This window comes from Saccharomyces paradoxus, chromosome XIII (assembly GCF_002079055.1).
Source record: "Saccharomyces paradoxus chromosome XIII, complete sequence".
NCBI lineage: Eukaryota > Fungi > Ascomycota > Saccharomycetes > Saccharomycetales > Saccharomycetaceae > Saccharomyces > Saccharomyces paradoxus.
Window position 1 is genome coordinate 871,403 of NC_047499.1, and position 13,584 is coordinate 884,986.

At 39.2% G+C, this 13,584-nt stretch overlaps 5 protein-coding genes across 5 annotated transcripts; 2 read left to right on the forward strand and 3 right to left on the reverse strand.

Annotated features, from left to right (window-relative positions):
- Positions 1-44: 44 nt before the first annotated feature.
- On the reverse strand, positions 45-256 carry SPAR_M04200 (uncharacterized protein; the record flags this gene model as incomplete). The annotated part of the gene is made up of 2 exons (XM_033912716.1): positions 45-108; positions 138-256. 2 exons carry the CDS (start codon positions 254-256, stop codon positions 45-47), a joined length of 183 nt encoding a protein of 60 aa, XP_033768607.1.
- A 22-nt stretch (positions 257-278) lies between these two features.
- On the reverse strand, positions 279-1,454 carry SCW10 (putative family 17 glucosidase; the record flags this gene model as incomplete). Its single annotated transcript, XM_033912717.1, has 1 exon — positions 279-1,454. The coding sequence occupies one exon, from the start codon at positions 1,452-1,454 to the stop codon at positions 279-281; it is 1,176 nt and encodes a 391-aa protein (XP_033768608.1).
- Positions 1,455-2,361: 907 nt separating this feature from the next.
- Positions 2,362-7,719, forward strand: FKS3 (putative 1,3-beta-D-glucan synthase; the record flags this gene model as incomplete). The annotated part of the gene is made up of 1 exon (XM_033912718.1): positions 2,362-7,719. The coding sequence occupies one exon, from the start codon at positions 2,362-2,364 to the stop codon at positions 7,717-7,719; it is 5,358 nt and encodes a 1,785-aa protein (XP_033768609.1).
- A 483-nt stretch (positions 7,720-8,202) lies between these two features.
- GAS1 (1,3-beta-glucanosyltransferase GAS1) lies at positions 8,203-9,876 on the forward strand (the record flags this gene model as incomplete). Its single annotated transcript, XM_033912719.1, has 1 exon — positions 8,203-9,876. One exon carries the CDS (start codon positions 8,203-8,205, stop codon positions 9,874-9,876), a length of 1,674 nt encoding a protein of 557 aa, XP_033768610.1.
- Positions 9,877-10,150: 274 nt separating this feature from the next.
- On the reverse strand, positions 10,151-13,420 carry PSE1 (importin PSE1; the record flags this gene model as incomplete). The annotated part of the gene is made up of 1 exon (XM_033912720.1): positions 10,151-13,420. The coding sequence occupies one exon, from the start codon at positions 13,418-13,420 to the stop codon at positions 10,151-10,153; it is 3,270 nt and encodes a 1,089-aa protein (XP_033768611.1).
- Between the last annotated feature and the right edge of the window lie 164 nt (positions 13,421-13,584).

Here is a 13,584-nt window from a genome sequence, read left to right on the forward strand (position 1 = left end):
TACTGAATATATAAACGCACATATATATAACTATAAGTTAGAACTCACATTATAGAACAGCAAGGGCCCGCGGCTAGAAGGGAGAAGGGAGGAGACAGATTGAACAATCTATTACAAAATGAGTATAGAATATATACTTTACAGAAAACACATAAATAAACAATAACGTGATAAGAATAGGAGAGTAAATGTGGGAGAGCTTATTACTTCCATATTTGGTTGGTTTTAGGAAAAAGAAAAGATAAAGAAGGACCATCAAATGAGTGAAGTTTCAGTCGTTAATCACTTGATAAAATACCCCAGTACTTTTCAACACCGTATTGCCCATCGGCCTTCCATAAATCATTGAAAGCGGTGAATAGGTAAGATGAAGAACCACAGGAGTTTTTAATAGAAGAAATGGCAGCTTCTTGGTTTGCCTTAGATGGAACAGCTTCACCATAAGTATCACCCTTAGATGGCCAGCCAGTTTCGGTAATAAGGACGTCCTTTTTCCCGCCACAAGCAGTGTAGACTCTTTGGATCTGTTCAAGTACCCATGGCCCTGCATCTTGGGCCGCAGTATTTTCATCGAAGTATGCATGGGCGTTGACTGCCATATAGTCAGAATAATTACACAAATCAGGGTTATTTATAACAGCAATGAAGGTATCAACTGAAACCACTGAGCCTGTATAACCAGCTGAGGTTAAAGCAGATTTGGCGGTGGAAACGTATTCGCCAACTTGCGTTGTAGTAGCAGAACCGTCATTCACTAGTTCATTACCGACAGAAATAGTGGTAATATCATCCCAGGAACCGTAGGACTCAACTGCAGATTTAATAGTATCAACAGCGTCTTGAATTTTGTCAACGTAATATATGCCTAAGAATAATTTCTGACTTGAAGTTTTAGCCTGCAAGACATTCTCAACCTGACTACAGTCAACACCATATAATCTGATGTTGTCAAAACCGGTCAACTGTTCTAGGTCTGAAGCAACTTGAGCAGTGGATTTGCAGGACCCATCATCATTGTAAGGACTGTAAGTAATACCCTTAGCGCCGGAGGCTGAGATACTGGATGAAGCGGAAGATGAAGCGGACGATGAAGTAGATGATGAGGTGGAGGATGATGATGAGGATGAAGTGGAAGAGCCAACCGTGGATGCTATGTCGGAAGATTCAAGAGTGGTAGTTTCTTGTTGAGAAGTGATAACATTAGCTGAAGTCGTTGGTTCTAAAATGGATGTAGTTGCCTGTGAAGCAATTGCACTACTGCTGGTAGTGGCTACAACAGCATTCTCGTTCACTGGGACAATGGTTTCTCCGCTGTTACCAGAAACGACAACAGTAACCTGAGCATGGACTGTTGCAGTAACGACGTCACGCTTTTCATGTTTATGGCGGATAGCAGGAGCACCTAGAGCTCCCGTTAATAATGCAGATGCAGTTAGGAAGTTTGAAAAACGCATGGTTGATGAAAATTTTTCTTGTGTTAATACTACCTTTTAACAATTTGAAAGACGAACAGAAATTAGCTAAAGGAAAGACGTGACAGTTGGATGTTCAACTCAATATTGCAAAAGTATAGTATTTAACTCTTTGATTGGGCCTATATAATACTCGAAATTAAAATGGGAAAAATATGATGTACGCCTTTAAAGATACATAGTAAGACAAACTCCACACAGACATCTTTTCCCTCCATTATAAATACTACAGTTTTGAAACAAAAGTGGAAAAGAAGGCTTATGGCTACGGCTCTCAATGAAGAAGTTACTGTACACATGAAAACACGAATAATCTCCAAACGCGGTGCGATGTTTGTTACCATTTTCAAACGTTTCAACGCGAATTTTTTTCCGCTATCAGATTACTGTTTCGCGCAATTAATGTCTTGGCATTTTTCTCTTCAGATTTTACTTCTCAAAACTCTTCGAGGACTTTTCCCGAAGGGGTAAATTACTGCAAACGGCATTTCGCGAAATCTAGACCGAAGATCTCTGGGGATATGTAAGGAACAAGTATTTTGTCATTGAGGGCTTAGATAAAAAGAAAGCAAAGTCATTCCTTTTTTATTTATTACCGTGCCTGGCCCCAGACCCGATAGAGGGCCGAGACAGTTCTTGTATATGGCTGTTGCACACCTTTAAAACAATCGTTCCCGCTCATCAGGATCGGACCGTTTTGCCTAGTGCGGCAATGCTAGTTATAGTATGCGGGTAAGAGTTTTTCGCGCTCAGCGGCTATTTGGCGAGAAGCACCAAAATACTAATGTCTTGTAAGATTTGCCACTACATAAAATCCAGCGTTAAGGATTGTAAAACAGGATCTTGGAAAAAGGAAGGATACTGAGGAGCATATTCAGAAGAGTTCAATATGAATTTTACGAGTCCTAAGCTTTCGCTTGCCGATGTTGAGTATCCTGCTTGGTGTCAAGACGATGAAGTTCCAATTACAATGCAGGAAATTAAGGAGATTTTTATACAGCTCACAGATAAGTTCGGATTCCAGATGTCTTCTATGGAAAATATGTATCAGCATTTAATGGGGCAGCTGGACTCCAGGGCAAGTCGTACAGGTGCTCAGAATGCATTGATATCGCTACATGTCTCATATATTGGAGGGGAACATGCAAATTATAGAAAATGGTATTTTGCCGCCCAGCTCGACTTAGATGAAGAGATCGGGTTTCAAAACATGCAGCTACATGGGAAGGCACGCCAAAGGAATGTAAAGATGGCAAAAAAAAGAGGCGTGTCTATCAAGGAACAGATCAAACAATGGAATGAGAAGGAGCAAGAGTTCATAAATAACCATCCGAAGATAACGCTGACTCAAGAACAATTGGAAGATCAGACAAACTTGAAAAGTGCAGACTATAAATGGAAGTTGAAAATGAAAATATTGTCACCTGAAGAGATGATAAAACAACTAGCTCTTTATTTTCTTTGTTGGGGAGAAGCCAATCAAGTCAGGTTTGCTCCAGAATGCCTTTGCTTTATTTTCAAGTGTGCACTTGACTATGAAATTAGTACGTCAAGTAGCGAAAAAACAGCGAAATTACCTGAATATGCATACTTAAATGACGTTATTACTCCCCTGTATGAATTCCTAAGGGGCCAAGTATACAAAAAAGATTCCAAGGGGAATTGGAAACGAAGAGAAAAGGACCACAAGAATATTATTGGTTACGATGACATCAATCAGTTGTTTTGGTATCCGGAAGGGTTTGAACGAATTATTTTAAACAATGGAGAACGGTTAGTTGACAAGCCATTGGAGGAGAGGTACCTCTATTTCAAAGATGTTGCATGGTCAAAGGTATTTTATAAAACATATAGAGAAACCAGAAGTTGGAAGCACTGCTTTACCAATTTTAATAGATTCTGGATTATCCATTTTGCACCGTTTTGGTTCTTCACCACGTTTAATTCTCCCACTTTGTACACCAAGAATTATGTACAGTTATTGAACAATCAACCAACACCTCAAGTTAGACTGTCAGTCATTGCCTTTGGGGGTACGATAGCATGTTTAGTTCAAATTTTAGCCACTATGTTCGAGTGGGGGTTTGTTCCCCGGGAATGGCCGGGCGCTCAGCATTTATCAAGTAGAATGATTGGCCTACTTTTTTGCCTTGCAATTAACCTGGGACCATCCGTGTACGTTTTAGGATTTTTCGAGTGGGATGTTCATTCAAAATCTGCGTATATCGTGTCCATCGCCCAATTAATTATTGCATTTTTAACAACCTTTTTTTTTGCTGTCAGACCTTTGGGTGGCTTATTTCGTCCGTATTTAAACAAAGACAAAAGACATCGAAGGTACGTCTCATCGCAAACCTTTACCGCTTCATTTCCCAAGCTGACAGGACGCAGCAAATGGTTCTCTTATGGGTTATGGGTATTCGTATATTTGGCGAAATATATTGAGTCTTATTTTTTTCTGACCTTATCCCTCAGGGACCCTATCAGGGTCCTATCTATTATGGATTTGTCCAGATGTCAAGGTGAGTATTTAATGGGTCCCATTCTATGTAAATGGCAGGCCAAAATCACATTAGTTCTCATGCTGCTTTCCGATTTAGGCCTATTCTTTCTCGATACTTACCTTTGGTACATTATTTGCAACTGTATTTTTTCCATTATACTGTCATTTTCTCTTGGTACCTCAATTCTCACACCATGGAAGAATGTATATTCTCGGTTGCCTAAAAGAATATATTCCAAAATTCTCGCTACTTCAGAGATGGATGTAAAATTTAAAGCAAAAATACTAATATCACAGGTATGGAATGCTATTGTTATATCAATGTACAGGGAACATCTTCTCTCCATTGAGCATTTACAAAGACTCCTGTTCCAACAGGTTGACTCTTTAATGGGAGATACAAGAACTTTGAAATCGCCTACTTTTTTTGTTGCACAAGATGATTCAACGTTCAAATCCATGGAATTTTTTCCCTCCAATTCAGAGGCAAAAAGAAGGATATCTTTTTTTGCGCAATCGTTAGCAACCCCAATTTCAGAGCCTGTTCCAGTGGACTGTATGCCAACTTTTACCGTCTTGGTACCCCATTATTCAGAAAAAATTCTTTTGGGCTTAAAGGAAATTATCAGAGAAGAATCCCCTAAAAGTAAAATTACAGTACTTGAGTATTTGAAGCATTTACATCCCACAGAATGGGAATGCTTTGTTAAGGATACGAAACTATTGAGCATGGAAAAGAGCTTTTTGAAAGAAGCAGATAACAGCAATGATGAAGATAGGCTGGAAATTCCAGATGCACTGTATGGTTCAAGGTCCACCCCTCTTTCAGATCACACTGATTCCCGGAAGTTGCCCACAGAGGATGATCTCATTAAGGAAAAAATTAATGATTTGCCATTTTCTTACTTTGGCTTCAACTCATCTGAGCCATCGTACACACTGAGAACAAGAATTTGGGCGTCGTTGCGAACACAGACTTTATACAGAACACTTTCTGGTTTTATGAACTATTCCAAGGCTATTAAACTGCTGTATCGAATTGAAAATCCCTCTTTAGTTAGCTTATATCGTGGCAATCATGAGGCTTTGGAAAACGACTTAGAAAATATGGCTAGTAGAAAGTTTAGAATGGTTGTCGCTATGCAGAGATATGCAAAATTTAATAAGGATGAAATGGAGGCAACAGAACTACTTTTAAGAGCCTACCCAAATATGTATATATCTTACCTTCTGGAAGAGTTAGAGCAAACCACATCTGAGAGAGTATATTATTCGTGTCTGACTAATGGCTATGCAGAATTTGATGAAGAGGCTGGATTAAGGAAGCCAATATTTAAAATTCGCCTGTCGGGCAATCCAATACTTGGGGATGGTAAATCGGACAATCAAAATCATTCCATTATATTTTATCGTGGTGAGTATATTCAGGTGATCGATGCAAACCAAGATAATTATTTGGAGGAATGCCTAAAAATACGGTCTGTTCTAAGTGAGTTTGAGGAGCTCGAACTTAATTCCACAATTCCATACATTCCTGGTATTGAATATGAAGAAGAGCCACCCCCTATAGCTATTGTTGGTTCAAGGGAGTATATTTTTTCAGAGAATATTGGAGTGTTAGGTGATATTGCTGCAGGTAAAGAACAGACTTTTGGAACTTTATTTGCAAGAACGCTAGCTGAAATTGGTGGTAAATTGCACTACGGGCATCCTGATTTTCTCAATGGTATTTTTATGACCACTCGTGGCGGCCTGTCTAAGGCGCAGAGAGGATTGCACTTGAATGAAGATATATATGCTGGAATGAACGCAATCTGCCGTGGCGGAAGAATAAAACATAGTGATTACTATCAATGTGGTAAGGGTCGAGACTTGGGATTTGGGTCCATTTTGAATTTCACCACTAAAATAGGGGCGGGTATGGGGGAACAACTTTTATCAAGAGAGTACTATTATCTAGGGACACAGCTTCCAATGGATAGATTTTTATCATTTTTCTATGCTCATCCCGGTTTTCATCTAAATAATCTTTTTATTTCCTTCTCGGTTCAACTATTCTTCGTTCTGCTATTAAACTTGGGCGCATTGAACCATGAAACAATAGCCTGCTTTTACGACAAGAATGCGCCAATCACAAACCTCGAGACCCCTGTAGGTTGTTATAATATTCAGCCTGCGTTACATTGGGTATCAATCTTTGTGCTATCAATCTTCATAGTCTTTTTTATTGCGTTTGCCCCTTTGTTGATCCAAGAAGTCTTGGAAAAGGGCATTTGGAGAGCAGCTTCAAGGTTTTTACACCATCTTCTTTCAATGGCCCCATTATTTGAAGTATTTGTCTGCCAAGTTTACTCGAATTCTTTATTGATGGACTTGACTTTTGGGGGAGCAAAATACATATCTACAGGCCGTGGGTTTGCAATAACACGCCTTGATTTTTTTACGCTCTATTCCAGATTTGTTAATATATCGATATACTCTGGTTTCCAAGTGTTCTTCATGTTATTATTCGCCATTATATCTATGTGGCAACCCGCCTTACTATGGTTTTGGATTACAGTCATCTCGATGTGCTTCGCACCTTTTATTTTCAATCCACATCAGTTCGCGTTTATGGACTTCTTCATTGATTACAAAACCTTTATGCACTGGTTATTTTCAGGTAACACTAAATATCAAAAAGAGTCGTGGGCAAGTTTTGTCAAGAGCTCACGATCAAGATTTACCGGTTACAAAAGTAAAACCGTGGATGATATCTCCGAAGATTCAGGTCTTGAGTCAAAGAAAGCGAGGTTTTGGAACGTTTTCTTTGCAGAATTATTTCTGCCTTTCTGTGTGTTCCTCTTTAATTTGACGGCTTTTTCTTTCATTAATGCACAAACAGGGGTGCCTGGCTCAAAACCAACTAGTGCTATTTTTCGGTTGTTGCTCGTAACCTTTTTGCCAATCGTTCTTAACTCAATAGTGCTTTTTCTGTTTTTTTGGGTCTCGCTTTTTGTGGTCCCTGGATTATCATATTGTTGTAAAAATGCAGGCGCTGTGATTGCCTTTATTGCACATACTTTTTCAGTTTTAGTCTATCTTTTGGATTTCGAACTGATGTGGTTCTTACAAGGTTGGAACTTTACACGGACATTGATACTACTTATCACATGTATCAATTTGCACTTGGTTCTTTTCAAGGTTTTTACCACAATATTCCTGACAAGGGAGTATAAAAACAATAGAGCACACTTGGCATGGTGGAATGGTAAGTGGTACAACACGGGCATGGGCTGGTCTGTCGTTTTACAACCCATACGAGAATACCTCGTGAAGATTATGGAATCTAGTTATTTTGCTGCCGATTTCTTTCTCGGCCACTTCCTATTATATATACAAACGCCCATAATATTGTTACCATTTATCGATTACTGGCATACAATGGTGCTATTTTGGATGAATCCAAGAAATATTATCGCACACAAAAGGGTTCTAACTCGAAAGCAGAGAGCATTAAGAAGTAGCATAGTTTCAAAATATTTTTCTCTATATTTTGTGATGCTAGGTGTATTCCTTTTTATGCTCATCGCGCCATTCTTTGCCAACGTTTTTGTATCTAATCCGCAAGAATTGTTGGAAGGCACACTTCTCGAAGGAATCTTCCAACCTAATGGCCAAAACAACAATGATACTGGCCCGAATGCTCCATCGACAATCCTGACAACAACACCACCTCTACCTACTTTTAGAACTGTTGCGTAGGGGATAAAGAAAAGTTGTTTTTGAATAGCTGATAAAGCGAGGCGGTGCCTCCCATACCTGGGCTCACTCTCTCATGAATCCCCAGGCCAGCCCTGGCTATTCTTTTGCGTACTTTTAGTTTGATATTTTCGCGGCTCGCGTTTTGTTTGCTTCTTATTTTACACTGAATTTTCGTGCCGCAAACGTGGAGATGGGAAAAAGAAAAGTCGGGAAAAAATAATGAGAAATTTCTACTTTTGGTTTTCCTCATACAGCCTGCGCGGTTTATTAGTAAAATATCCGATAATCCTCGAGATTTGAAAAACTTTTCCCTCTACTGCTGTTGACAAGGATTTTTTATTTAAGAGGAAAAGTGGTGGTTGTTTTCCTCGAACATATTAGATATCCATAAATAGTTGTTTCGTTTTATTAAGTTATTCTAAAGTCACTTTATTTTTTAGAGTCTGATAAAGCAAAAACAACAAATACAACTAAATCTCAACAATGTTGTTTAAGTCTCTTTCAAAGTTAGCCACCGCTGCCGCTTTCTTTGCTGGCGTTGCAACTGCGGCCGATGTCCCAGCAATTGAAGTTGTCGGTAACAAGTTCTTCTACTCTAACAACGGCAGTCAATTTTACATAAAAGGTGTTGCTTACCAAGCTGATACCGCTAATGAAACCACTGGATCCACTATCAACGATCCTTTGGCCAATTACGACAGCTGCTCCAGAGATATTCCATACCTTAAAAAACTGAACACAAATGTTATCCGTGTCTACGCCATCAATACCACTCTAGATCACTCTGAATGTATGAAAGCTTTGAACGATGCTGACATCTATGTGATCGCAGACTTATCAGCTCCAGACACTTCTGTCAATAGAGACGATCCAGCTTGGACTGTTGACTTGTTTAACAGCTATAAGACCGTTGTTGACAGTTTTGCTAATTACACTAACGTTTTGGGTTTCTTTGCCGGTAATGAAGTTACCAACAACTACACTAATACCGGCGCATCTGCTTTTGTGAAAGCAGCTATTAGAGACGTCAGACAATACATTAGCGACAAGAACTACAGAAAAATTCCAGTTGGCTACTCTTCCAATGATGACGAAGATACCAGAGTCAAGATGGCAGATTACTTCGCTTGTGGTGATGATGATGTCAAGGCTGACTTCTATGGTATTAATATGTATGAATGGTGTGGTAAATCAGACTTTAAAACTTCCGGTTATGCTGATAGAACTGCAGAATTTAAAAACCTGTCTATTCCGGTTTTCTTCTCTGAATATGGTTGTAATGAAGTTACACCAAGATTATTTACCGAGGTTGAAGCTTTGTACGGCTCTAACATGACAGATGTCTGGTCTGGTGGTATCGTTTACATGTACTTCGAAGAAACTAACAAATACGGTTTGGTTAGTATTGATGGTAATGATGTTAAAACTTTGGACGATTTCAACAACTACTCCTCTGAAATCAACAAAATATCCCCAACATCAGCTAACACCAAGTCTTACTCTGCAACAACGAGCGATGTTGCTTGTCCAGCTACTGGTAAGTACTGGTCTGCCGCAACAGATTTACCACCAACTCCAAATGGAGGTTTGTGTTCATGTATGAATGCAGCCAATAGTTGTGTTGTCACTGATGACGTTGATTCTGACGATTATGAAACCTTATTCAACTGGATTTGTAATGAAGTCGACTGTAGCGGTATTTCAGCAAACGGTACTTCCGGTAAGTACGGTGCTTACTCCTTCTGTACTCCAAAGGAACAGTTATCTTTCGTTATGAATTTGTACTACGAGAAAAACGGTGGCAGCAAATCTGACTGTAGCTTCAGCGGTTCTGCCACCTTGCAAACTGCTACCACGCAAGCTAGTTGCTCCTCAGCTTTGAAGGAGATCGGCAGTATGGGTACTAACTCTGCATCCGGTAGTGTTGATTTGGGCTCCGGTACTGAATCCAGTACTGCCTCTTCCAATGCTTCCGGCTCTTCTTCGAAGTCCAACTCTGGTTCTTCTGGTTCTTCCAGTTCTTCTTCTTCAGCATCATCTTCGTCTTCTAGCAAGAAGAATGCTGCTACCAGCGTTAAAGCTAACTTGGCACAAGTAATTTTCACCTCAATCATTTCCTTGTCCATTGCCGCTGGTGTCGGTTTTGCTTTGGTTTAAAAAGCGTCCGCACATACATAATAATTCGATAAGGTATGGTAACTTATTTCCATCGTAAGGTAGTTTTTACGAAAAAAATGAAAAGTTGTAAGTATAATATATGTTTTTTTTTCTATTTAAGTTTTATAAGATTCTATTCGCTATTACCACCGGTAGATTAAAAAGGCCATAGTATTGTTACTTTATGTGTTTTTTACGTTATCAAAAAATACAATATTCATTTAATATTCCTTACAGAACTACTTAACATTGTTTTTTTTTTCTATTAAATTCTTCATGCAAACCATTTATGTACTTTCTCCATAATATCAGCTGGATATCTATTGAAAATTGCCATAGCATCATTAGAAGGCAAAAATCCCAACAATTTCTTAACTGAGCCTATCACAGTTTGGCCCTCTCTTTCGGTCAAACTTCTCTCATTTAAGGCTTGTATGACCGAATCAACTACAGCGGGGATATTAGATTGAGCGCACACAATCGGTGAATTATTTTCAATCAATTGGCTTAAAAATTGATAGTTGAATGAGGCAGCTTCCTTGTCTGTAATTGTTGGTAATGTTTTGAACCAATTCGCCGTGTACGTGTCTACGTTAGGAATGTTGGAATTGTATGCATAAAGAATTTTGGCGATGGCTGCACTGGCATTCTCAGTGGAAGAACGATTTTCTTCCAGCTTAGAGCCTGGAAAGTCGACAATCTGGACAAGTGTATCTAAAGTCGGTATGCAAACGTCAGCATATGTAGATGGGGAATATTGGGCACAAACACCGATTATGTAAGAAGCAGCTTGACGAATACGCGTGTCAGGAGAAATCAGGCCCTCAGTAACTTTTGGGATAAATGCGTTCTTCATGCTAGCAGTTTGCTCACCCCCATATTGAATCAAATCACCAATTACTACTAATGCAAAAATGACTAAAATTGGCTCATTATCTAATAGAAATGTGTTTATCATAGACCATATACTTTCCAAATGCTTTAGATAATGACCGTTTGTGGTTTTCAAAACGGCTGCAATAGACTTGTTGATTTCGTCGAGAAGATCTTCGTCGGTAAAGTCTTCCTCTTCATCGATATTTTCATTATATTCATCTCCATCACCATGGCGATCCCGCATTCTTTCGTAAGTGTCAGTTAAGTTAGCAGAGACGCCCTTAGTAAATCCTGCTAGTTGATCTTCGCTTAAACAGTTTTCGCCCATGACTTTAATACCGTTGACTAATGAGTTGTGATAAACTTGCGTAATTTCTGGCATTGGTTCTGACATTAAACCGCCAATTAATTTAGAGGAAGCTTTATGCCACAACAACACCAATTCCTCGCTTTGAGTACCGGTAGCGGCAAGTAAACAAGACAATAAAATAGGAATTAGAGTTGCTCCTGCAGCACGAACGCCGTCATGTAAGTAAAAGTCAAGCGATGGTAAAGCTATTTCTTCCATTACTTCTTTAACATATACAGCAAACTGGCCACGCAAAAGTGTCGCGTAGCTCTGCAATAGCTCCATGGCAGACACTTTATCGTCAAGGACGGATGTGTGAATAGCAATGTGTTTTCCCTGAACTTGGACAACATCCCAATCTGGATATTGCTGGAAATTTGCTGCTTCCTCTTCTTCAATCAAACCGACGTCCTGTGTTGCTTTTGCAGTAATTAGTAAGGGTGGTATAACAATTGGTAATAGAGGAACAAAATCATCCCCCAAAATTCGACAAATCCTACTCCAACTTTGTTCCAAGTATGATCTGAGTGCATCATCTTCATCGATATCTGAGTTTTGTAAAGCGACTAAAATGGAAATCAGCTCTTGGGAGTGTTCATGAAATTTTTCCTTACCGACGGCGAAACCAATCAGAGTTGCACATTCCATACATTTACCTTTCAAAACACTATTATCTTTGTTGTTAACCTTCAAGACATTCAATAATAATGGCATCAAAGTGTCGTAGTACTTGATAAATTTATTCTTTGCCGCTTCAGCAATAAATGCAATGGTTGTTAAAGCCTGTTCTTGTACGTAAAGTTTATTGCTTTGTAATAAAACCAATAAGTTTGTCAATAGACTGTCCAAGTAAGGCTCAAGAATATCTTTTGAAGCGAATTCAGAAAAGTTAACCAGAGCCGCTGCGGCGTGCGTTTGAACTCTTGATGTGCATTCTGATGTTAACTTAGATATTAAGGCCGGCAAAATTCTATCGTGTGCAGTTCTTTGAATGAACGGTGAAAAATCAGTAGATATTTGACCCAAAACATTACAACATCCATATTGTACTCTTGGATGAGGATCGTTGATCAGAGGAACTACCATATCTAGGATTTTTGGGATCTCGCCGATTAGTACATCAGCACAACCTTCAGCTGCAGAAGAAAGGGCCATCATGGCCGCGAATCTTTCCCTCCATTCGGTTGATGTGATCATTTGCTGTAAATATTGGAATAACGGTGCAGCCAAATATTCGCCACCCAGTTTTAAAGCAACACGATCAAGAGCTTGACGAGCATGATCATATGTAACTTCCTCTTCATCATCGGTGTCGTCAGATTCTATCCATTCTGCTGCATCATCGTCATCTATGGATACCTCCGTCATCATGATTAAAGTGTCCATCACTAAAGTTTGTCCGTAATTTTGGTTCGATTTACACATTTGAGGAGCGTTTTCGCTGAAAACAGTTAATAGCTCAAGTGCAGTAGTTCTTGCTGGAGGCTCTAAATCTTTATTTTTTATGACCATATCAGTGAATTGTATTATTTGGTCAAACATATCTTTAAATAGTTTTGGTGCCAATTCCACTAATTCGATTAATGATTCAAAAACCGATGCAAGGGCGTCGTCCTTACCATCATCTAAAAACCTTGGTAGGCTATTCAAAAGGCTTGGTAATAAAACACCCAATTTGGACCACTCAGATTTGGGTAGTTGTTTAAAATAGCCTACGAAAGCCGTAACTGCAGCAATCTTGACATTATCACTTGCATCAGTGAAACCCGATTGAAAAATTGGTAAGATGCTGTTGATATCAACAGCTGTTATTAAATAAGGTACGGTGGTCAAAATTCTAAAACTCGATTCTCTGAAATTTGGGTCACCGCTTTTCAAAGATTCAATCAAAGCTTGCAACAATTCTGGCCAAGCAGGTAAGTCGTCTTGAACACACTCAGCAATTGCATCAGATAATTTGTGTCTAATTGAATCAGCCCTTTCCGACAAAAACCCTTTTAATAAAGAAGAACGAATTTGTACAAGAACTTCCTTCCTAATGTGTGTGATATTTTTGGACATAATCATGAGCTTCGAAGAAGGAGGAGCCTTTAATGCTAGTTTTCTGAACAAAACGGCAGACAATGCCGCAACCGTTGTATCTTGGGAGAAAGCGGCTTGTTCAGCCAAAAAAGTTAAAAGGTATTCGATATTATTTTCGGTAATCCATTCTTCACTAAGAGCTTTTTCAGCCACAGAACGTATTTGGTTGTCAGGAGAAGCAAATGCCTGCACAATTTGAAGTAGTGTGCTATTAACTTCTTCCGGTAAAGCAGACATAGCGATGGCTCTAGTCACAGTTGAAATCACGTGTCGTTATGATAAAGTGGCGTGCAAGCTAACTACTTTTGTTTGGGCTACCTGCCACTTTGATCTACTTAGTCTATTAGCCAGTCAAAACCTGAACCGCTCAAAATTACGATCACTATTATAGCTCTTTATAA